General features: G+C 44.0%; 2 protein-coding genes across 9 annotated transcripts in view; both read right to left on the bottom strand.

Moving 5' to 3' along the window:
- LOC144596462 (protein transport protein Sec23B) overlaps window positions 1-12,210 on the bottom strand; it is a 42,671-nt gene extending 30,461 nt beyond the window's left edge. Inside the window, exons 1-5 of one of the 2 annotated variants that reach the window (XM_078404748.1) lie at window positions 12,135-12,210; window positions 7,833-8,065; window positions 4,797-4,854; window positions 3,128-3,214; window positions 2,752-2,988 (exon numbers count right to left, since the gene is read on the bottom strand). In XM_078404748.1, the coding sequence (XP_078260874.1) occupies window positions 2,752-2,988; window positions 3,128-3,214; window positions 4,797-4,854; window positions 7,833-8,053 (603 nt within the window). In that variant the 5' untranslated portion in view covers window positions 8,054-8,065; window positions 12,135-12,210. Of the gene's footprint in view, window positions 1-2,751; window positions 2,989-3,127; window positions 3,215-4,796; window positions 4,855-7,832; window positions 8,069-12,134 lie in introns of both variants that reach the window. The other variant, XM_078404750.1, reaches the window with a different exon arrangement.
- Window positions 12,211-19,160: 6,950 nt separating this feature from the next.
- The window catches only part of pde10a (phosphodiesterase 10A), a 354,529-nt gene continuing 350,284 nt past the window's right edge, over window positions 19,161-23,405 (bottom strand). For all 7 annotated transcript variants that reach the window (XM_078405762.1, XM_078405766.1, XM_078405764.1 and 4 more), the window contains one exon: window positions 19,161-21,060. In XM_078405762.1, coding sequence (XP_078261888.1) covers window positions 20,952-21,060 — 109 coding nt within the window. In that variant the 3' untranslated portion in view covers window positions 19,161-20,951. The remainder of the gene's footprint in view (window positions 21,061-23,405) is intronic.

The following is a 23,405-nucleotide window of genomic DNA, read 5'->3' as shown; positions in this document are numbered from 1 at the left end:
GGCTAAAGGGATCAGGGGGTATGGAGAGAAGGCAGGTACAGGTTACTGAGCTGGATGATCAGCTATGATCATATTGAATGGCGGTGCAGGCTCGAAGGGCCGAATGGCCTCCTCCTGCACCTATTTTCTATGTTTCTATGTATTGTCTTTCCGCTGACTGGTCAGCACGCAACAAAAGCGTTTCACTGTACCTCAATCCACGTGACAATAAAGTCAACTAAACTAATGAGGTGCTGCATCATGAAAGTGACCTCTATCATCAAGGATCCCCACCATCCAGCTAAGACCCTTTTCTCTCTGCTACCATCAAGCAGGAGGTACAGAGCCCGGAGGTTTCCACACCATAAGGTTCAGGAACGACTACTTTCCTAAGAACAGCGGGTACTTGAATCGACCTGCAGAACTCTAATCCTACCTCCACAACAGAACACCATCTCTAAATCTAAAAAATCTAAATCTAAACCATGGCCCACCTCTGGCACTACCATGTATTTTTTCCCCTCGAGTGTTTTGCAACAATATCTTCTTGTTTTTCCACAGCTTTCTTTTTAGTGTCTTGCAGAATTTCATGTATAATTTATATCTCTGTGTGTTTGTCAGAGTCCGTGCCTGTGATGCTGCTCCAAACAAGATTTTCACCTCACTGTAGTCGTGCATATGACAATAAACTCAACTTAGCGTGGTCTTGCCAAATACATGGAGACAAAATCCAAGAAAGTTCGAGATAATAAAGCATACTGATTCCGAAATAACTGTAAACTATCATAGAATTTTAAAGCACATGATCTCATCATATTCATACCACGAGTTATTCAGATTAATTCCACTTCCCACTTTTGCTCAGATCTATTGAACATCGCAGCACATTGAATGCTCATGCAGATGGGTTTCTGCTTCCAATACTGCTTCAGGCAATGAGCTTCAGACCATGTTATCTCTTTGGATGAAGACTCAAACCTTTCACCGATTCACTTAAATAAAATATCCTTATCCCTCCTGACTTATTGGTTTCTTTTCTAAAGGAAAATGATTCTAGTATTCATCCCACCTATTCCTCTCTTATTCTATGTTTTGAGTTACATTCTCTTCACACAAATATTTATGTGAGTCGAGAAGACTGAAGGGACTGCAAGCTCTAGCTACACTTTTTACCATGACAATTGAAATCACTATTACCTCTCTCTCTTACTATAACGGTTTCCATAATATGGTGACCTCAACTGTAGTTACGGTCTAATTAATGTTTTACACAGTCCCAGCAAGAATATCCTGTTTCTATAAATATGACTCTACCAATGAGGTTAAATAGCCCTCTTCTTTTCACAAACAGTGCCTTGGGATCAAGGACGACTTACTTCCACTACAGTTCTGTGGGGTTCTGAAGTAGCTGGTGAGGCCAATGTGGGAACTGCAGACACTCCACGTACGGCTGGAAGTGTTTGACAGGGTGAGCGGATACTTTAGGAGGTAGTGTATTCCCACCATTAATTATGTTAAGATTCTGCATATTGCTGACAAAGGTTCTTGAGGTCCTTAGTACCAACTTGAACTCTGCTGCTCCATTTTGAATCGTCTAAGGCCAAGGATTCCCACAATAAAAAGGGGATGTTGCTGTTTTTCAGTATGTTCTTAAATCATTCCCTCTGTCTAGCTTAAGAAAATAACTGCAGATGCTGGTACAAATCGAAGGTATTTATTCACAAAATGCTGGAGTAACTCAGCAGGTCAGGCAGCATCTCGGGAGAGAAGGAATGGGTGAGGTTTTGGGTTGAGACCCTTCTTCAGATTGATGTAAGGGTCTCGGTCTGAAGAAGGGTCTCGACCCGAAACGTCACCCATTCCTTCTCTCCTGAGATGCTGCCTGACCTGCTGAGTTACTCCAGCAGTTTGTGAATAAATACCCTCTGTCTAGCTGATAATCTCTTGCCGTAATGGAGTTTAGACTAGAGTATCTACCTTGTTGGGTATAGAAGCTGGCTAAGTGTAATCAGACACATAGCAATTGCCAGGAAAACATATCATGCTGCGTGTGGATCAGGAGTATTTTGCTGAGACAGTGTTGGTGTCTCTACAATGCTTTTAAGGTGCCTACTGAATGTAATCACGTAAGATGACAGGAATCATTGCAGCCAAATAGGCATTCTTGAATTGAGATCTTGATCTTCCTTAATCATAATCTCTATATTTATATTTGTAACCGATGTGTACTACAAAGAGCTTGCACTGATGACGGAATCACATTGGGATGTCTTTCAGTCACCAAAGCAACAATTAACCCAGTACTCCTTGCTTCCTATCAGAATTAATTTTGAATCTGACTGCCTCTTTTGCAGTGTGTCCTGTGGGACTTTGTCAGTTATTTTGTTTAAATCTACAGACCACATTAGATACACTTTCCTTATCAGCAGTCCCCATTACCTGTTCAAAATGATTCAGTCAAATTCCTGTCACAATATTCCATTAAGAAAACCAAGGAATTAATCTGTCAGATTTAAATAATGATTTATAATCTGCACTCTCACCAATTGGTCAAGCCCCCTCCACCCCCTCCAACCAGGATAGACTGATGCATTAACTTTGATTAGAGAAAGACAAAAGGAGAATTACAAAATATTAAAGCTGAATAATTTCAATGCACAATCTTTTTCCCCATAAGTTTTAAAGCCAAAATATCTGAGGGACTTAGTGTAAGATTTTTCTTGCAATAATAAGCAACACCTGGTTTCAACTTTCCAGCAATCTAAAACACACCTGGATTTGTTTTGTTGTCAGGTCCTTTGTGCCTCTGAAGACATAACTTTTGGAAATCTCCTCACAGTTCAGTTCATGGACCTGCACCATTCGACCAAAGGTAATCAGACCAACCAGTGCGTTGGGAGTGAGCAGACTCAGGGACATCTGCAGGGATTCTTTGAGGGCCTGTAGATCATCGTCCTCCAAGCAAGTGTCCACCACATACAAGAAGATGAGAGGGGCAGATGAGCCTCGCTGGCCAACACAAAAGTAAAGAGCAATTAGTGAAATTAATGTTCTCACTTCAACGTAACCGTCTCTCATTCACCGGCTCAGCCAAATTATGTCATATACAGAATACTGATGCAATGAATAGGCATGCTTCTCATATTACCTGAACAACATATTCAATAGTTGAAAATTGAGGCAGTAGTTCAGCTGGTTGATTCACTTCGGAAATGCCCGAGTAAGATGGTGAAAACTACAAAATAGGTCATTTGTAAAAATCAGAATATGCAAGAATTTAACAATGTTGTTAAAGGCCTTGATAAAATATAGAAATAACTTTTCTTAGATTCAGCCCTTAGTGAGAATAATGTGAGATATCCCCACATGAATATTGTGCACCTATTCAACATCAAGACCTGTCATTAAACAATTGTAACAACAGCCAATATTGCTGGCATATGGTCCCATAATTGAACATTGGTGTGTGCATGGAAGCTAGCTAACTAAGAGAATTGACGAAGGCAGAGTGGTAGACATGGTTTATAAAGACTAGAGTAAGGCTTTTGACAAGGTACTGCATGGAGCTGGTTAAATCTCAAGGTATCTGAGGAATATTGGCAAATTGCCTCCAAAGGTGAGTGTGTGTGTGTGTGCACGCGTGTGTGTGTATAAATGACTTGAAGGAGAATGTAAGTGGTATGATTAGTAAGTTTGCAAAATAAAATTGGAGTAGTGATGGATCTCGAAGAGGTTTGTCTAAGGATTCATCTGTACATTTATCAGCTGGAAAGTTGGGCAGAGAGTTACCAGATGGAATTTAATGTCGGTAAGTGTAAGGTTATGCACTTTGGCAAGTCAATTTCTGTTAGACCGGGTACCTTATTAGTATTTATGTACAGAGAAGCCTTGGAGTGTAAATCCACAGCTCCCAGAAAATGGTGACAGAGACGAACAGTGTGGTGATAAATATATTTGGCAGGTTTGACTTCTTAGGTAGACGCAGTGAGTAAAATGAATTATGATGTCATGATGCAGTTGGATGAAATGTTGGTTCAACCACACTTAGTGTATACAGCTCTGTTAGCCATACTGCTGGAAGGATACAATATCATGAGAGCGCAGAAGAGATTCACCAGGATTATTGCTATGAATGGAGGGCTGGAGTTATAAGAAAAGATTGGAACATAGGAGGCTGAGGGGTAACCTTAGAGAAGTTTATAACATTATAAGGGTCATTAATAGGATAGATAAACAGAATCCTTTTCCCCCAGGTACAGGAGTCTGGAGGTAGAGGGCACAGATTTAAATTGAGACATTTGTGATAAAAGAAAAAGCTAGACACATTTAGTAGGGTAAGCATGAATACATTACATGATGGTTATGCAAGTAATAATCGTTCAATATTATTTTATTGTTGAAAATAAACCTCTGTAAAGTACAGCAATATGTCGGGTCTTTTTAGCATGAATTACGCTGATTGTTCACAGACTGTCCTAAATCTGTCCTTGGTACACAAGCAGTTAGCAAACATGGCAAATAGAGGGATTCTTCTTCACAAAGAAGGCAAAGAACAACAGTTCCTCTGAATTTGAAAACAGTGCTCATTCTGTTTGGCATTGATTAAAACATAGTCCAATACCTTTTAACATAGAAGAACTTTTTAAAAACTAGCTGAGGTGCGCCACTCCTGAACTGTGCACTACATTGCATGTACGCAGGTATGGAACATTAAAATAAAATGCACAAAATAGAAAGTTCCCTTACTTTTTTCCAGTCAACTCTTTTGCTTTTAACAGTTTGCATATTGAAATAGACACAATTTAATCAGAACTTACCTGGTTCCTTTGGAAACAAAAATTGCATGCCCAGAGCTTTGCTCGATAGTCCACCTGACTGTTTAAAAAAAGGCGTAAATCTCAGTTACTTTAGTAAAACAAGAACTCTATTCCTCCACTACATGTATATGCATTATTAATTATGTTTGGTTTTAATATCTAAATTAGGTAACTTTATCACTCATTTCATTCAGCTCTTGTCTATATGGAAAAACTCAGATGAAACTTGTGATGGGCAGCATGTCGTAGAAACAAATAGAAACACTCAAGAGGGTCAGGCAGCATTTGCAGAACAAGGAGTGTGGAATGAACCCTTTGTTCTTCCAGTCTTCAATCTGAAACGTCAATTCCCTTTCTCTTGCCACAAATGCAGTCTGATCCCTTAATTTCTTCTGGCATTTTCTGGTTTCATTTCAAATTGCATTTTTAAAAATATTTTTGGAACCATGTATTCTAAGTTGGTAAAAAAAATTAGACTGTTTAGTAAATTGATTTAGACATAGACAAATTGGTGCAAGAGTAGGCCATTCAGCCCTTCGAGCCAGTACCAATGATATTGATCATTCAATATGATCATGGCTGATCATTTAAAATCAGCACCCTGTTCCTGCTTTTACCCCCATGTCCCTTGATTCCTTTCGCCCCAAGAGTTAAATCTAACTCCCTCTTGAAAACATCCAGTGAATTGCCCTCCACTGCCTGCATGTTTTGTTTTTTTCCTCACACCCAAGGTCATGTCTAAACTGACTAATCACTGGTTGCTTTCTTTTTAAAGAAATCTCTATTTTCACTCCATTGTGAGTTGCAGTCTTCAGATGCTGAGGTAGACTATTGTCTATTGTCTATTGTGGTTGTCTAATGAGGTGTACTAGCACACTATTCCGAGTGCAAAGTTTCACTGGTACTCAATGAGTGAAATTTACAGAGGGTTTTTGTATTCCTCCATGTCTCCTTTAGATTTGTATAATGGCAATTGTCAAAGTAATCCTTCGAAAGTTACCATATAAATGAGCCAGATACATTTTGGTATATTACCTCTGATGTTGGATTGATGCACAAATTGCATTATAAGAGTCATTTAATCAATATTAAACCCCATTTAAAAATAATCCAGTATTCTGCATTCACTGCATTTTGTAACAAAACCTTCCATCAATTATTATTTTTATATAGTTGAAATACCATCAGCTATTTTATGTAATATAAATGCGGTCAAATCGGTGTCACACCTTCAATTCAAAACCCATATGTATGAAATAGACAATAGACAATAGGTGCAGGAGTGGGCCATTCGGCCCTTCGAGCCAGCACCACCATTCAATGTGATCATGGCTGATCATTCTCAATCAGTACCCCGTTCCTGCCTTCTCCCCATACCCCCTGACTCCGCTATCCTTAAGAGCTCTATCTAGCTCTCTCTTGAATGCATTCAGTGAACTGGCCTCCACTGCCTTCTGAGGCAGAGAATTCCACAGATTTACAACTGTGAAATGATATTCTTCCATTCTCTGTTGCAATCTGCTTGACTAAAACATGAAATAAATTAATAGGACGTATCACAGGTGCTGCATGGAAACAAAATATTATCATCTCAAATTGCTTCAAGGATGCTAACGTTGCAAGCTACACGATTTCATTCAGATTTCACTCAGGCTGCTCTTCAATGACATTAGTACCCACACTAACTGTTGAATAAACAACTGTTCAATCAATAAATGCTTCTATCATGAAAACTAAAACCTCTAGAATAGAAGGACTCTGCAAAGATCACATGAAGAAAGGAATGAAAGTTTGCATATAAACAGATCTATGATGACTATAGGCCTGTCATTTTGCAGTGAGCGGAATTGCAAATCCATGATGAAAAATATGCTACAAATATGCTACACGTTGAACACCGATTTTCCGGCAACTGATAGTCTGCCCCCCATCCTATAATCCTGACAAAATTACAAGAGCTCAGTTGAGTTTCCCTGAGTGGCCACGGATGGCATTGAAAACCGAACGGGAATGGAAAGGCCTGTAACCAGAGACCCCAGCAGCCCTTCCGAGTGAGACAGAAATTCACCTAAACCTCCTCTAATATCATCTACTGCAGGCAGCGCTCCCGACGTGGGCTCCTTGGGCAACAGCAAGCGTAGACTAGGTGACCGTTTTACTGAAAGGGTCCTCCTAGGCCTGGTGGATCTCCCGGCTGCTCCCCCTCCACCCAGACGGAACAAGGATAAAGTTCCCCTGGTCCATACCATTCACCCCACCGGCCTCCGCATCCAACACATCGTTCTCCGACATTTCTGCCACCTTCAACTTAATCCCATCACTAGCCACATCTTCTCATCCACACCTTTCAGTAGAGACCACTCCCTCTGCAACTCCTTGGTTCACTCATCCCTTTCTACACAAACCGCCCCCTCCCCAAGTACTTCTCCCTGCAACCACACGTTCCGCTTGGGTAGCTTACAACCCAATGGTACGAACATTTGATTCCCCAATTTTAGGTAGCACCCCACCCCATTCTTTGCCTTCTTTCCTGCCCCTTTCCCAACCCCAGTGTGCATCCATCCCACTATCCCACTCATCTCCTCTCCTCCCCCCTGCCATCCCTTTCCACCTAGTCTGAAGGAGGGTCTCGACCCGACACGTCACCCATTCCTTCTCTCCAGAGATGCTGCCTGACCCGCTGAGTCACTCCAGCTTTTTGTGTCCATCTCCATCTATCACTTGCCAGGCTTTCTCTCACTCTGCACTACAATGAGTCTGAAGAAGGGGTTCCAACGCAAACCCATTGCTTATCCATATCCCCCAGAAATGCTGCCTGTCCCACTGAGTTATTCGAGCCCTTTGTGTTCTTTACAATGAAACATTACCAATTCAAACTATTGCCATTACTTTACCAGCAGTATATTGTAGAAAGAGCTGAATGTATTTTAAATGTAATCTGTTAGTTTTTTTTAATTCCCGAGAAAAAGTTAGGATGGTTTCATATTACTGGTGGACAATTCGTCTTTAGGATACAATGAAATGTAGATATCCTACCAAAGGGGATTAAGAACAGCCCTGCAGGTAGCTCTGCTGCATAGAACAGGTTCATACTGTATCGGTGGTAAATCTGGACGCTCTTTTAAAGGAGTGAAGAGACAAGCTAGAGGAACCACCATGCGCGTCGCCTCTAGTCGACTGGATGGCCATACATTCCAGCTGAACCGAATGCCATCTCGTTCTTCATTTTGTTGAATAAACTCTAGATATGATGCCATTGCTGGAGGCTCCTGCTGAAACAAACAACCAATGAAAGTTGTAATCAAGAGCAATTCAAACATTTCCGTTTGCATTTTTATATTAAAAATACGTTTCTCATGAAGGCATAGGGAGGAACTGCAGATGCTGGTTTAAGCCGAAGAGAGACACAAAAAGCTAGAGTACCTCAGTGGGTCAGGCAGCATCTTTGGAGAAAATAGGTAATGTTTTGGGTTGAGACCCTTTTTGAAACTGTGAGTCAGGGGAAAAGGAAACGAGAGAAATACGGTGGCACAGCAGTAGAGTTGCTGCCTTACAGCGAATGCAGCGCCGGAGCAATGCAGGATCCAGGTTCGATCCTGACTACGGGCGCCGTCTGTACGGAGTTTGTACGTTCTCCCCGTGACCTGCGTGGGTTTTCTCCGAGATCTTCGGTTTCCTCCCTCGCTCCAAAGACGTACAGGTATGTAGGTTAATTGACTGGGTAAAATGTAAAAATTGTCCCTAGTGTGTGGATATGTGCGGGGATCGCTGGGCGGCACGGACTCGGTGGGCCTGTTTCCACGCTGTATCTCTAAATCTAAAAAAAATCTTTAAAAAAATAGATGGTACTCAGCACAAACGAATGGAAGATCTGCAGAAAGGAACGATAATCAAGAAAGCGTGGAGTACACAATGGTCCATTGTTGGCTGTGTGAGAGGTGATAACATAGAAACATAGTAAAATAGGTGCAGGAGTAGGCCATTCGGCCCTTCGAACTAGCTCCGCCGTTCAATATGATCATGGCTGATCATCCAGAATCAGTACCCTGTTCCTGCTTTTTCCCCATATCCCTTGATCCCTATAGCCCTAAGAGCTAAATCTAACACTCTCTTGAAAACATCCAGTGAATTGGCCTCCACTGCCTTCTGTGGCAGAGAATTCCAGATTCACAACACTCTGAGTGAAAAAGTTTTTCCTCATCGCGGTCCTAAATGGCATACCCCTTCTTCTTAAACGGTGACCCCTGGTTCTGGACTCCCCCAACATCGGGAACATGTTTCCTGCATCTAACCTGTCCAATCCTTTAAGAATTTTATATGTTTCTATAAGATCCCCTCTCATCTCTCTAAATTCCAGTGATAACAAGTTATACAGACAGTGGAACTCAACAGTAAAACTAGTCCGACGACTAAGGTGGGGGAGGGCCGGAGTCTGCCTCAGCTTATGTGATCCCCTGGTTGCCAAACACTGTAACTCCCCTTCCCATTACCACACTGACCTCTCCATCCTGGGCCTCCTCCATTGTCAGTGTGAGGCCAAACACGAATTGGAGGAACAACACCTCATATTTTGCTTGGGCAGCTTACAACCCAGCGGTTGATTTCTCCAACTTCAACTATAACCCTTGCATCCCCTCTCTCTCTCTGTCCCTCCCCCACCCTAGTCGTCTTACTAGTTTTACTGTCGTCCTGCCGAGTTACACTGTTATACAGACAGTGGAACTCAACAGGATGACAGTGGAACTCAACAGAAGTCAAACAATGGACCATTGCGGGTTCCACGTTTTCTTGATTATCGCTGCTTTCAGCATATCTTCCATTAATATGTTCTAAGTACCATCTACATCTCTTGTTCCCCTTTCCCCTGACCCTCAGTCTGAAGAAGGGTCTCGACCCAAAAGGTCACAATGTTACCACCAGCAGAAAATACATTTAGAAAAAAATTATTTGCATAGGAAGCAGTTGAGATTGTGCCACGTAGTGATTGAATGAGACTGTGCTGATCCAAGTAAACATGCTTGATGCATACATTACATGGGGGAATCGAGGGCAAAGGGGACAGGGTGGGGAAAGTAAACAGCAAGCTGCGTTGCAATTACGGGCTGCGTTCCCTATTGCGTAGAGGCAGCGACAAGAACGTAGCTCCAGCGGTGAGGATTGCACAGAGCAGGTCAGGGAAAGCAGAGGAACAACTCATCGACTGCTTTGCGTCAGTAAACAGGGCAATGATCCAGGACTCAGCAACAGAGCTGAATGAAGACGTCACGGTTGAATGGGTGGAGGAGTGTGTTCCCACCAAGACCGTCCGAGTGTTCCCTCACCAAAAGCAGATGAAGCAGTTGGTCTGCAATCTGCTGAGGACCAGACCTCGGGCATTGAAGCTTGGTGATATAGCATCATATAGGAAGGCCAGGTACAACCCGGATAAGGCCATTGGAAAAGCGAGGAGACATTTTAGGTCTAAATTGGAGGATGAAATGGACATTCGGCATCTGAGTAACCTCATCAATGCCCCTACTTCCTTAGAAGATTGTAGATTGCCGATCTAACTCTAACAAACTCATGCAGGTGCCCAGTAGAGAGCATACTGACTGGTTGCATTATGACCTGTTTGGGCAATTCGAATCGCCAGCTATGACCAAAAAATGAATAAAACATTGTCCATTCTTCTATTCTGTGATGGCTGTTTTAACCGCCTGAAATCACCCTGTGACCAGTCAATAATAAAAAATGAAGCAAACAGGTGCCCATTACATAAATCATGCAGAACATGGTAATGACACATTTGAATACTGAAATGAAACGTCATCTCAAAACAGAATAGAGTTTTGCGGGCCAGGCAGCATCTCTGGAGAAAATTAATAGGTGACGTTTCGGGTCGGGACCTTTGGTAGAAACCAGCATCTGCAGTTCATTTTTATTGTATTAAAATATTGAATGTAGACACAAAATGCTGGAGCAACTCAGCGGGCCAGGCAGCATCTCGGAAGAGAAGGGATGGGTGACGTTTAGGGTCGAGACGGGATGGATAAGAGGAAGGGTGAGGGGTGGTCGCCTACCTGTCCCGTGCTGGCGCCGAGGTCCCGGGGAGGGGATGGGGAGAGTTGCCGGGGAGGAGGGAAACAGGGGACCGTGAGGAAGGGGGAGAGATTGAGGGACGGGGATGAGGGAGGGTAGAAAGGGGGGGGGGTGATGGGGGATGAGGGGGAGGAGGGTGATGAGGACCAGGGTGATAGGGGGAGAAGGGTGAGAGGGAGCAGGGTGAGGGGGAGTGGGAGCGGGCGAGGGATGTAGTGAGGGGGGGAGTGAGCAAGTGGGTGGGGATCTAGTGAGGGGAGGGTAATGATAGGGGTGAGTGAGTGGGGGAAGTAGTGGAGGGGGGAACGGTGATGAGAGTGAGTGAGTGGGAGATGTGGGGGGGCGGGGTGTAGTGAGGGGGGAGGGAGTGCATGGGTGAGTGAAGGATCTAGTGAGGAGAGGAGGAGGGTGATAATGGGGTGAGTGTGAGGGGACGGTGAGTGATTGATGTAGGGGGTGGGGAGGGGTGGTGTAGTGAGGAGGGAGGAGCAGTGGAGGGGGTATAGGGAGGAGACGTAAGGGCGAGGGGGGCTCCTACCTGCCCCGCGTCGGCACTGCCTCTGGTCAGTAGTGACGGGGGGGGGGGGGGGGGTAGTGTAAGGGAGGAGGGTGATGATGGGAGTGAGTGAGTGAGTGGGGATGGATAAGGGGGGGGGGTGGTGATGGGGGGGGTTGCAGGGGGTAGGTAAGGGGGGGTGTAGTGGCTGGGTGTGGGGTTGGGGGGCTCCTACCTGCTCCACATCGGCACTGCCTCTGGTCAGTAGTGATGGGGGGGGGGGGGGGGGTGGTAGAGGAGGGTGATGGGAATGAGTGAGTGGGGGATGTAGGGGGTGTGGAGTGATGGGGGGGGTGGGGTGGTAGAGGAGGGTCATGGGAATGAGTGAGTGGGGGATGTAGGGGGTGTGGAGTGATGGGGGGGGGGTGCAGGGGGTAGGTAAGGGGGGGTGTAGTGGCTGGGTGTGGGGTTGGGGGGCTCCTACCTGCTCCACATCGGCACTGCCTCTGGTCATTAGTGACGGGGGGGGGGGGGGGGATAGTGTAAGGGAGGAGGGTGATGATGGGAGTGAGTGAGTGGGGATGGATACGGGGGGGGGGGTGGTGATGGGGGGGGGGGGGGTGAGTAGTCGGGGGTGAGGTTGAGTGATTGGGGATGTGGGGGGTGTAGAGAGGAGGGGGGGTGTAGGGAGGGTGTAGTGGGGGGTGAGGGGGGGGTGTAGTGAAGGGGGGAGGGGTGTAATGAGGGTGAGGGGGGGCTCCTACCTGCCCCGGCGTCCGCGCTGCCTCTGCTCACCGGCTGTCGTCACTGACAGGAAGTACAGCTCAGCGCAGACCGGCTGAGCCGCGTCACCGGGGGGAGGAGGAACGTCACCGCCGCGTCACCAGGGGGAGGGGCAACGTCACCGCCGCGTCACCGGGGGAGGAGCAACGTCACCGGGGGAGGAGTAACATCACCGACGCGTCACCGGGGGGAGGAGCAACGTCACCGCCGCGTCACTGGGGGGAGCAACGCCACCGGAGGCGGCGCAACGTCAGAGGAACGAGATGTACACAGGAACGTACAGGAGCGAGATGGAGCAACGTCACCGTCGCGTCACCGGGGGGAGGAGCAACGTCACCGTCGCGTCACCGGGGGGAGGAGCAACGTCACAGACGCGTCACCGGGGGGAGGAGCAACGTCACCGCCGCGTCACCGGGGGAGGAGCAACGTCACCGCCGCGTCACCGGGGGAGGAGCAACGTCACCGCCGCGTCACCGGGGGGAGGAGCAACGTCACCGCCGCGTCTGAGGGGAGGAGCAACGCCACCGGAGGCGGCGCAATGTCCCCGGGTCGCGAGGAGCGATGGAGACCAAAGATACTAGAGGAGCGAGATGGACCACTCCGTTCTAATCGCCTGTCGGCAAAGGAGCGGGACGGCCGCCATTTTAGTAAGCAAAACCCGCCGTCCGCTCTGCCTCTCGCAGTATAATTAATCAGTGTTGTGCGGGAACAGTATGAGTGATGATACCGTTAAAATGCAGAATATATCTCATCTAGCAACTCACAGATTTTTGTTATTTTTCTTTTACAATGTTTCTGCAAGTTTCTGCCTACTAAAATGGCGCCCTGACGTACTACTATGGCGAGTCTGGAGGCTCGTTCTTTGTTGAAGAAGTTTATTGCGACAGCAATATTCGATGACAAAGTTTACATAACGAGATTGCAGACAACCATTAAAACTAACTGTTCACTTCGATGGAGTCTCTCAACTGACTGCTTTGGGCGCCAAAACCACACGTGACGACGCTGTCCAATCAGCGGTCTCACTCCCTGGACCAATCCCTACGGTCGCACCCACACGTGACCCTGCTGGCCAATCTGAGGGTTCGACGCCTAGGACCACTCTCTATGGTCGCTACACTACGGTTGTTTAGGGTCGAGTGGTCTATCTTGCTCTGCTGTATTGATGGAGAGCGATAGCCAAGGGGAGCAGCGGGGTGGGAGTGAGTGCAAACGGGTGAGGGGTGGCAATGAGAATAGCGGTGGTGGGACAACAAGGCAACAAGGTGGGTGGTGTCTCCCAGCTACTCCTCCTCCTCCACTACTGCCAATCCCACCCCTGCTACCCTGTGGCAGGATGAGCTGGGGGAGTAGTAGCTGGGAGAAGCTGAGGGTTGGTGCAGCAAGAGCCTGTGAAGGTCACGGTAGAGCATCAGCAGGTATTGGGGTAGTTGTGTGGGCTGCATAAAAACAGGCAGCTGAAGGCCACGTTTGCAGCAAGGTCAACAGCAAATGTGGAAGATATGATGAGCAGCTTTGCATATCACATGAAATTTGCTGGTGGTGTTGATGGTGAGGAAAGTCCTCGGCTGCAGAACATTGGGTGAATTCATGGTGATTAATGCAAGGAGCTGCAGATTTACCCCCATTGACTCCATCCACACTTCACTCTGCCTCGGAAAGGCAGCCAACATAATCAAAGACTTGTCCCACCCGGTCATTCCTTCTTCCCATGTTCTAGTCTGGCAGAAGATACAGAAGCTTGAAAGTACACACCACCAGCCTCAGGACCAGCTTCTTCCTCTTTGTTGTCAAACGTCTGGATGGTCCAATCATGTCCAATTCACCACTACGCCATGATTGACAATGGACTTTGTCTATGGAACTAATGCGCAACCCATTGCTGAGAAGTATATTATGCACGCTGTATTTGTCCCTTTGCTCTATTTTATTGAGTTTGACTTGATTGTATTTCTATATAGTAGTTGATTTGTTTGGAAAGCATGCAATACAAAGCTTTCACTGTAAGTACACATGACTAATAAACCAAAACTTAAACCCATTGGTTGGTTGAACCTAATACAGTGGCCTCCATAATGTTTGAGACAAAGACCCATCGTTTATTTATTTGCCTCTGTACCAAATTTGAGATTTGTAATAGAAAAAAATCACATGTGGTTAAAGTGCACATTGTCAGATTTTAATAAAGGCCATTTTTATACATTTTGGTTTCACCATGTAGAAATTACAGCAGTGTTTATACATAGTCCCCCCCATATCAGGGCACCATAATGTTTGGAACAGATGGCTTCATAGGTGTTTGTAATCGATTAGGTTTGTTTAATTGCCTCCTGAATACAGATATAAGAGAGCTCTCAGCACCTAGTCATTCCTCCAGTCTTTCTGTCACCTTTGGAAACTTTTATTGCTGTTTATTAACATGAGGTTCAAAGTTGTGCCAATGAAAGTGAAAGAAGCCATTATGAGACTGAGAAACAAGAATAAAACCGGTTGAGACATCAGCCAAACCTTAGGCTTACCAATATCAACTGTTTGGAACATCATTAAGAAGAAAGAGAGCACTGGTGAGCTTACTAAGGGACTGGCAGGCCAAGGAAGACCGCCACAGCTGATGACAGAAGAATTCTCTCTATAATAAAGAAAAATCCCCAAACACCTGTCCGACAGATAAGAAACACTCTTCAGGAGTCAGGTGTGGATTTGTCAATGATCACTGTCCGCAGAAGACTTCATGAACAGAAATACAGAAGCTGCACTGCAAGATGCAAACCACTGGTTAGCCGCTAAAATAGGATGGCCAGGTTGCAGTTTGCCAAGAAGTACTTAAAAGAGCAACCACAGTTCTGGAAAAAGGTCTTCTGGACAGATGAGACGAAGATTAACTTATATCAGAGTGATGCCAAGATCAAAGTATGGAAGAGAGAAGGAATTGCCCAAGATCCAAAGCATATCATATATCATATATATACAGCCGGAAACAGGCCTTTTCGGCCCTCCAAGTCCGTGCCGCCCAGCGATCCCCGTACATTAACACTATCCTACACCCACTAGGGACAATTTTTACATTTACCCAGCCAATTAACCTACATACCTGTACGTCTTTGGAGTGTGGGAGGAAACCGAAGATCTCGGAGAAAACCCACGCAGGTCACGGGGAGAACGTACAAACTCCTTACAGTGCAGCACCCGTAGTCAGGATCGAACCTGCATTCACTGTAAAGCAGCAACTCTACCGCTGCGCTACCGTGCCGCCCGCCTCATCTGTGAAACACGGTGGTGGGGATGTTATGGCCTGAGCATGTATGGCTGCTGAAGGTACTGACTCATTTATCATCATTGATGATACAACTGCTGATGGTAGTAGCATAATAAATTCTAAAGTGTATAGACATATCCTATTTGCTCAAGTTCAAACAAACGCCTCAAAACTCATTGGGCGGCGGTTCATTTAACAGCAAGACAATGATCCCAAACATACTGCTAAAGCAACAAAGGGGTTTTTCAAAGCTAAAAAATGGTCAATTCTTGAGTGGCCAATAAGATAAAAACGTATCATATTATGGTCACTACCTCCTAATGGTTCCTTTACCTTGAGTTCCCTTATCAAATCTGGTTCATTATACAACACGAAATCCAGAATTGCCTTCTCCATGGTAGGCTCTAGTACCAGATGCTCTAAGAATTCATCTTGGAGGCACTCTACAAACTCCCTATCTTGGGGTCCAGTGCCAACCTGATTTTCCCAGTCTGCCTGCATGTTGAAATATCCCATAACCACTGTAGCATTACCTTTGTTACATGCTAATTTTAATTCCTGATGCAACTTGCACCCTACCTCCAGGCTACTGTTTGGGGGCCTGTAGATAACTCCCATTATGGTCTTTTTACCCGTACAATTTCTCAGTTCTATTCACAATGAGTCTACATCTTCTGATTCTATGTCCCTCCTTGCACAGGACTGAATTTCATTCCTTACCAACAGAGCCACCCCGCCCCCTCTGTCCACCTGTCTGTCTTTTCAGTAGGTCGTATACCCCTGAATATTCAGCTCCCAGCTCTGATTCTCTTCCAGCCATGTTTCTGTAATTCCCACATCATACTTACCAATTTCTAACTGAGCCTCAAGCTCATCCACTTTATTTCTTATACTTTGCGCATTTATATATAACACTTTACATTCAGTATTCACCTCCCCTCTCACACCGGTTCCTATTTCACCTGACCTTACTCTCTTATCCCTTCTTGAACTTTCAGTCCCATTAATTCGGGTGTCTTTCGTAACTTTTCCTGTACTCTCTTCTCCTTGAACTCCATCCTTATACTTCCAATTTGTCAACTTCCCCGCGCTATTTAGTTTAAACCCACCCATGCAGCAGGTCAGGCAACATCTCTGGAGAACATGGATAGATGATATTTTGGCAAGATCCTTCATCAGTCTCTCGGTCTGGAATCCAGGTGAGTTGATGGCCCTGCCTGCTGGGGGGGAGAGGTGAGTATCAGTGGTGTAATTGGACCACCAATTACCCTGGCCACCAGAGTGCAGGAAAAGGTCGGCCGTGGCAGGTGTGGCCAGGAAGTGTCCGAGGAAGCTGTAGGCCAGCGGTTGTGGCGGAAGGTCTGACCCTGAAGCAGCATGAGCTTAGCCTGGCGTGGATGTAGCCGGGGGTTTAAGTGGACAGGGAGGCAGCGCGAGCATCCATCGGTCAGTCCGCTATTACCAAAATACGTTATATCAAGGTCCGTCTAAACGAGGTTTACTGTACTGCGATTTGACCTCAGGATCATTATTATTATTATTATAACTGTTCGTGAGAAAATACTTGAGATTTTGAATGATGATATACTTCGCAAGATGATCCATTCTCAAATGGAATGGCCAAGATTTGATAGATCCCCTTTCCAATCTAATATTTGTTCACGGCCTACAGCCAGCAATTTAATTTATTTATGGAAAGTGCATTTAAAAATAGGGAATGTATGAAGCCGATAATTAGAGAATAAAAACAACCTTCAGCTACATGAGAGTTTTAGGCATGGTGAAAGATTTGGATGCACCACTTCATTCTCCAACTCATATTTCGATGTATTACATCTGAGCACAGATACAAAATGCTGGAGTAACTCAGAGGGACAGGCAGCATCTCTGGCGAGAAGAAACGGGTGACGTTTTGGGTCGAGACCCTTCTTCAGACTAGTCAGGGAAAAGGGAATCGAGAGATTATAGACAGGGATGTAGAGCAAATGAATGAAAGATATGGAAAAAAGTAACAATGATAAAGGAAACAAGCCATTGTTAGCTGTTCCCCAGGTGAGAACGGGAACTTGGTGCAACTTGCGTGGGGGAGGGATGGAGAAAGAGGGAGTGCAGGGATTACTGGAAGTTGAGAAATCACAATTCATACCACTGGGTTGTAAGCTGCCCAAGCAAAATATGAGATGCTGTTCCTCCAATTTGCGTTTGGCCGCACTCTGACAATGGAGGAGGCTTAAGACAGAAAGGTCAGTGTGGAATGGGAAGGGGAATTAAAGTGGCAATCGGGACATCGGGTAGGTCCAGGCGGACAACTCGCTTTTGCTGAAGCAATGAAATAAAGACTAATTCTTTCAGCATTGACAACTGAGTCTGTGCAGATAAAAACTGGTAGAATCAACAGCCATCAGTGAAAACAGATGTGCAACCAACCTGCTTGTAATTGTTGATCCCTTTAAATATTGCTGATGGTTGATCCTCCATGCATTTTTGAAGGAGTGGGCTGGTATCTTCAGGACCAAAATGGCTGACTATAGAGGGAGAAAGTAGAATGAATTTCAGTTCAACAGCCTTCCATCAGAACTGGGGAGAGATGAACAGGTTTTAAAGCGCAGAAAAAGAGAGGAGAGAAAAAATAGAAATGCAACTGTGATAGGATGGAAGGTACGGGAATGGTGGCGGTGCAATGTAATAAATCCCAGAAGACGTGAAAATACAGAGGCGTAATCTGGAATTTGGCAAGTTGTTGCAAATCCAGAATAAAAATCTTGAATATATTCATAGCCAGTCAATGCTACATATGCCACCCATCTGCTTACTTCATCCTATTTCAACTATTAGCTGTTATGCTTCAACACCCTCAACAGGGGAGCGTCTAGCTTGACATATTCCATAAATGTACCAGGTTTAATTCAAGAACACTTAAATTATTCTCCAATTAAACCTGGTCCATTTATGGAATATAAAGGTACCAGGTTTAATTGCCAAGGACACTGAAATTGTACCTTAAGAGTTAAAACCACAATATGCACTTTGTAAAATATTAAAGCCCATAGAGTAAATATATGGGTGTTTATTCCAACACACGGGGCTTCAGTGATGCTGGAACAGCAGATTTTACAGAGCAACAGGTGTTTACCCACCCCCTGCCCGCCAATATCCCACTTTTTAAAGATTTTACATGAAACAATAATTTTCCAGTATTTTTCCAGTAATTAATACTTCATAAATTTAAAAGGAACTCGGGTCAGACAGCATCTGTGGAGGGAATTGTACAGATAGCATTTCAGGTTGGGACCCTTCTTCAGACTTCCTTTGTCTATTTCACTCTGCTGATGCTATCTGACCTACTGAGTTCTTCCAACGGTTTGATTTTTGCACAAGATTCCAGCATTTGAAGTTTCATGCGACTTCTTTAAAACAGTTTTGGAATAAGGGTAGGTAAAGATATTAGGAGTAACCAAAATCCACTTGCGTATTATGTTGAGTGAGTTGGAATGCTAAAGAGCACTGACTTAATGACTCATTGAGCACCGACTCATTTGTCTATCCTGTTGAAGACTAATAGAAGGGCTTTTCCTCTGTACCTGATTTCAATAGTCAACATTATAAATTTACATGAAACTTTGATACTTTCTTATTACGGGTATTTGATTTGAGCGTTTATTTATAAATAATCAGTAGTGTAATAAATGACTTTAAATACTCCATTGTACAAACATAATGTGTATAGTTTTTTTAATACAAAGACTGCAAATGAAGAGACAAATAAACTTACAGAACATATACAATATTTATAATTTATAAACTGGAAGTTAAGACACCTCAAAATTATTGCACTTGCATTTTTTTCCATTTTCCCTTCTTACAAAGTATATTCTGTTATTAGTGAACATATATATCTACTCTGGAAATATTTCTCTTGCAACTTAAAAGCCCATCCAAAACTTTGGACTTTTTAAACCAACATACTATGCTGTGTAAAAATTAATTTACAATAACAGTGTTATGTTTCTGCATTGAAAATGTACATTAACCAAGATCACTTGCAGTAAACAATATTAACATTTGTTACGCTGAAACATTACATGTTATAATAAACCTAAAGTGGACAGTTAGACAGCATTTTCTGCTATTTACAGGTGACATTGTAGCTGCTTAGGCAGCAGGCGTGATTGGTAATATGTTATGAAGGTCCAGTTTGTTTGTACATAGTACATGCACACAAAGCATTCCGTTATATAAGTACAATGAAAGAGTGCAAAAAGTTATTCTAAAACTTCCAGAAGAAACCAGAGCTAACAAGATTAACAGCGTTCTGAGTAGGCTAGTGCAACATACTGCAATAGTCGAAGTACTTGAAAAGGCCCATTAGTTCTATGGTCTGTTTTTCACAATATTAGGGAGGCAAATGAAGTATCAAGGATGCAATGTTTTGCCAATTTGGAACATTGCAATTTTAAATGTTCAGATACCATATGTGGAATGATCAATGTGTAGAAGTAGATATAAATGATTAAAAGCGTTTTGCACGGGCATTCTTTATGCCTGATATAATTTCCATTTTCTCTTCCTCTGTATCGTCTCTTTTTGATTCGCAATCATGATGCGGGGACACAAGATCATATTGTCAGTATTTTCCAATCACTGGGAATTTGCTAATGCCACTTAATGTCAAGAAAGCAAAACAGCATACACGCAACTACTTCAGTTATGGCTTATAGTGCGCCGGTTGACAGGTGTGATTGTTTACTGTCGGGCAGCCACGGTGTTTCCTGCACTGAGACAACATCTGTCCGATGGTTAAAAAAATATTACAAGAAAACAGCAATTCAAGAAAAATTTAAAAATAACAATGCTTCACTCTGTCTTTCCTACAAAGAAGTGCTACATCCCATGACTTGCCTTCTTTCATGTCTTTAAGAGAAATGTGACTGGGAATTTCTTTTACGATTCTGGATTAACAATAAGTCTAAGATGGCTGAACGATCTGTTCTTTTTTTTGCAATTTGCACATCAGATGCATGTCTGATGTGTGCTGTCATCAGCTCAAGTGATAATTTAACAATATTTGTTACTCTCAGACTATAATTATGACAATGCAACCTCCTCCTGTGTTCTACTAAGGTACATACCAATATATAAACCACCCATAATGAAAATAAAGATTGCAGACCAGTATTGTTGTACAACCCAAAGCATTTTAAGAATCACTGCAGATGCTACACCTCGCATACAATTCATGGAAAGTTCCTTCCTGCCTGGAAGTATATTAAGGCCACAGCAATACAGAATACGGTTTGTTAAGGGCCAATGTTCTCTTAAAAATCATGTTATTTTCAAACACAACAGATTTGCTAGAATAGCTACATTGGATGCCTTACAAAATGTTACATTTCCAAATGTCTAGTCCAATGAACTAGAAAGGGAGTCATGTTGTCATGGATTCATGAGGTAATGTTATTATATCATCAACAGTTACAGGTTCCTCTTTAATTCAGAGCCAAGTACTCAACAGTGGAACATTCAGTTCAAAGTATTGGTTCCATTAGGCCTCAAATAGTGCAGGACTGTTCTTCACAGGAGCTGCCGAGCTCCGACTCGTCTCTTGGGCAATGCTTGATTGTACTATCTTCTCCCACTGCGATAGGTTCTCCCTGGAAACCAGAAATGGAAATGATAATTTTAACAAGCTTTCCTGCTTTATCACGAGGATCAATTCATCAATAGATGACGGCACACCATGGCAAGGAGAAAAGTATTCTACATGGGACAAAGAACCTGCACCAGATACATATTAGGGACAGATATAAAGTTGTATGGCACAAGTGTTCACATGTCCTAGTATCACAAAACAAAGACTTTCTACATCCATGTGACTTACAGGTGTTTAGTTTATAGTTTAATTTAGAGATACAGCATGGAAAAACAAGCTCTTCGGCCCACTGAGTCCAGGCTGACCATTGATTACCCATTTATAATAGTTCTATACAGTAGCGGCAATTTACATAGGCCATTTAACGTACAAACACACACATCTCCACATATGTACTGCAACATGCACATGAGTGGGTCATTCGTCAATTTATTGACTTGTTATACATTTCAAATATTTTTTACTTCCCACCAGCCACAGCTTCCAGTTCATCATCCTTCGTAATTTCTGCCACTTGCATTAAGATCCCATCGTCACTCACATCTCCTGCTCACCTCTCTACCTTCTGCAGGGACTACTCCCTCCCACTCATCCATCCCTCCCTGATCCCTGGCATTTTGTCCTGCAACCGCCGGAAGTGCAACAGTTGTTCTAGCACCTCCTTGTTCATCACTATCCAGCTGCCTAAATAGCACTTCCAAGTGAGGCAAAGATTCATGTGCACCTCCTCTAACCTCGTCTGCTGCATTTGCTGCTCCCAATGTTGCCTCCTCTATAACAGCGAGAGTGAGTGGAATGGGCACTCCAAGTTTACATTTGCATGCCATTTCAAGTCCCATTTCCATTCCCACACTGACCGGCCCATCCTGTGCCTTCTCCACTGCTCGGGATGGGGTGGCCAGCCCAAAGCAAACTAGAGGAAGAGCATCTCATATACCACCTTGTCACCCAATGGTATCAACATTACATTTTCCAATTTTAGGTAATCCTCCACTCTGGTGTGTTCACACTCTATTCTCATTCCGATCCTGCCATGTTGATGCAGTTGTCATATCCCCCCAACCACTCCAGAACCCTTGTTTGTCCTTCCCCTCCTGGTTCACCTACTACCTACATATTTCACCCACACTCTTCCCCCTCACCCATCCAGTTCCATCTGCCTTTCACATTTTCCCTGTTGGTTCCCATTATCACCTTACATTTCAATCCACCACTGCTTATCACCCTCAAGCAGCTGTTGCCACTTCACCCTCCCCTCCCCCCACCTGGCTCCATTTACCTCCTTTTTTCCCCCCTTTAGTCTGCCTTCATCTATCATCTCAATAGAAGATACAGCTTGAAAGCACCCAGCACCAGATTTAAAAAAAAGCTGCATCCCCACTGTTATCAGCCTCATATAAGTTTAGGAGGTATTCACCAATTTATCTCGTTGCAGCCCTTGCACATTTTTAAAATCTGCTCTTTCTCTGCAGCTGCAACACAATATTCTGCACTCTGCTTTCTTTCTCTTTTTACACTAACTGTAGTATTCTTATCTGGTAGGCTTTGCCTGCACACAAAGCTACGTTTTTCACTGTATCCACAGGGCAATAATAATAAACCAATATCAATACCCACCTTTATCTCCCAACTGCACCCCTCCTCTTCCCCTACCTCCACTTGCCTATCATCCTTCACCCTTTTTTTGGTCCATCACTCACCTCTGGCCCCTATGTCACCACTTCCCCTCTCCTCTTTATTCTGGATATCTCCCCACTCATTCCTAACACAGGGTCCAAACCCAAAACATCAACAATTTCTACCCTCTCCCACTGCTTGTCCCATTAAATCTTTTAGATACATGTCCATTAAAAATATATTGAAATTAGATCCATTAAGTTTAAAATGATTCAGATACAAGTTGTCTCTGGGTACCAAGTATCGGATCTAGACATCCTTTCATTTCAACACGGTGAAATAATTTCTGAAAGCAACATTTAACATAATCAACATATCAAATGTACAGAAATGCCACCTGAAATTATCCACTCATTTATTTGAGTATAACCTATGGTTTAAAACGTATGGTTTTCCCCCAAGATTTCCAATAAGTAATATAAACCACTAATTTTGTGGTCTGTAATTCCTCAAATGCTCGACCAATAAAACTTTCTTTTTGTCTATTTCCTAAATACATTGTAGCCAAAAATAAGAGGCTTGAATTCTTCCCAGGAACTATGTCTCCAATTGTTACCACAATATCAGTACACGTGTCAGAGGTTTTGGGGGAGGCAGGAGAATGGGGTTAGGAGGGAGAGATAGATCAGCCATGATTGAATGGCTGAGACGACTTGATGGGCCAAATGC

The sequence above is a fragment of the Rhinoraja longicauda genome, chromosome 9 (assembly GCF_053455715.1).
Source record: "Rhinoraja longicauda isolate Sanriku21f chromosome 9, sRhiLon1.1, whole genome shotgun sequence".
NCBI lineage: Eukaryota > Metazoa > Chordata > Chondrichthyes > Rajiformes > Arhynchobatidae > Rhinoraja > Rhinoraja longicauda.
Note: the sequence above shows the minus strand (reverse complement) of the source record. Positions and strands in the feature narration are given on the sequence as shown.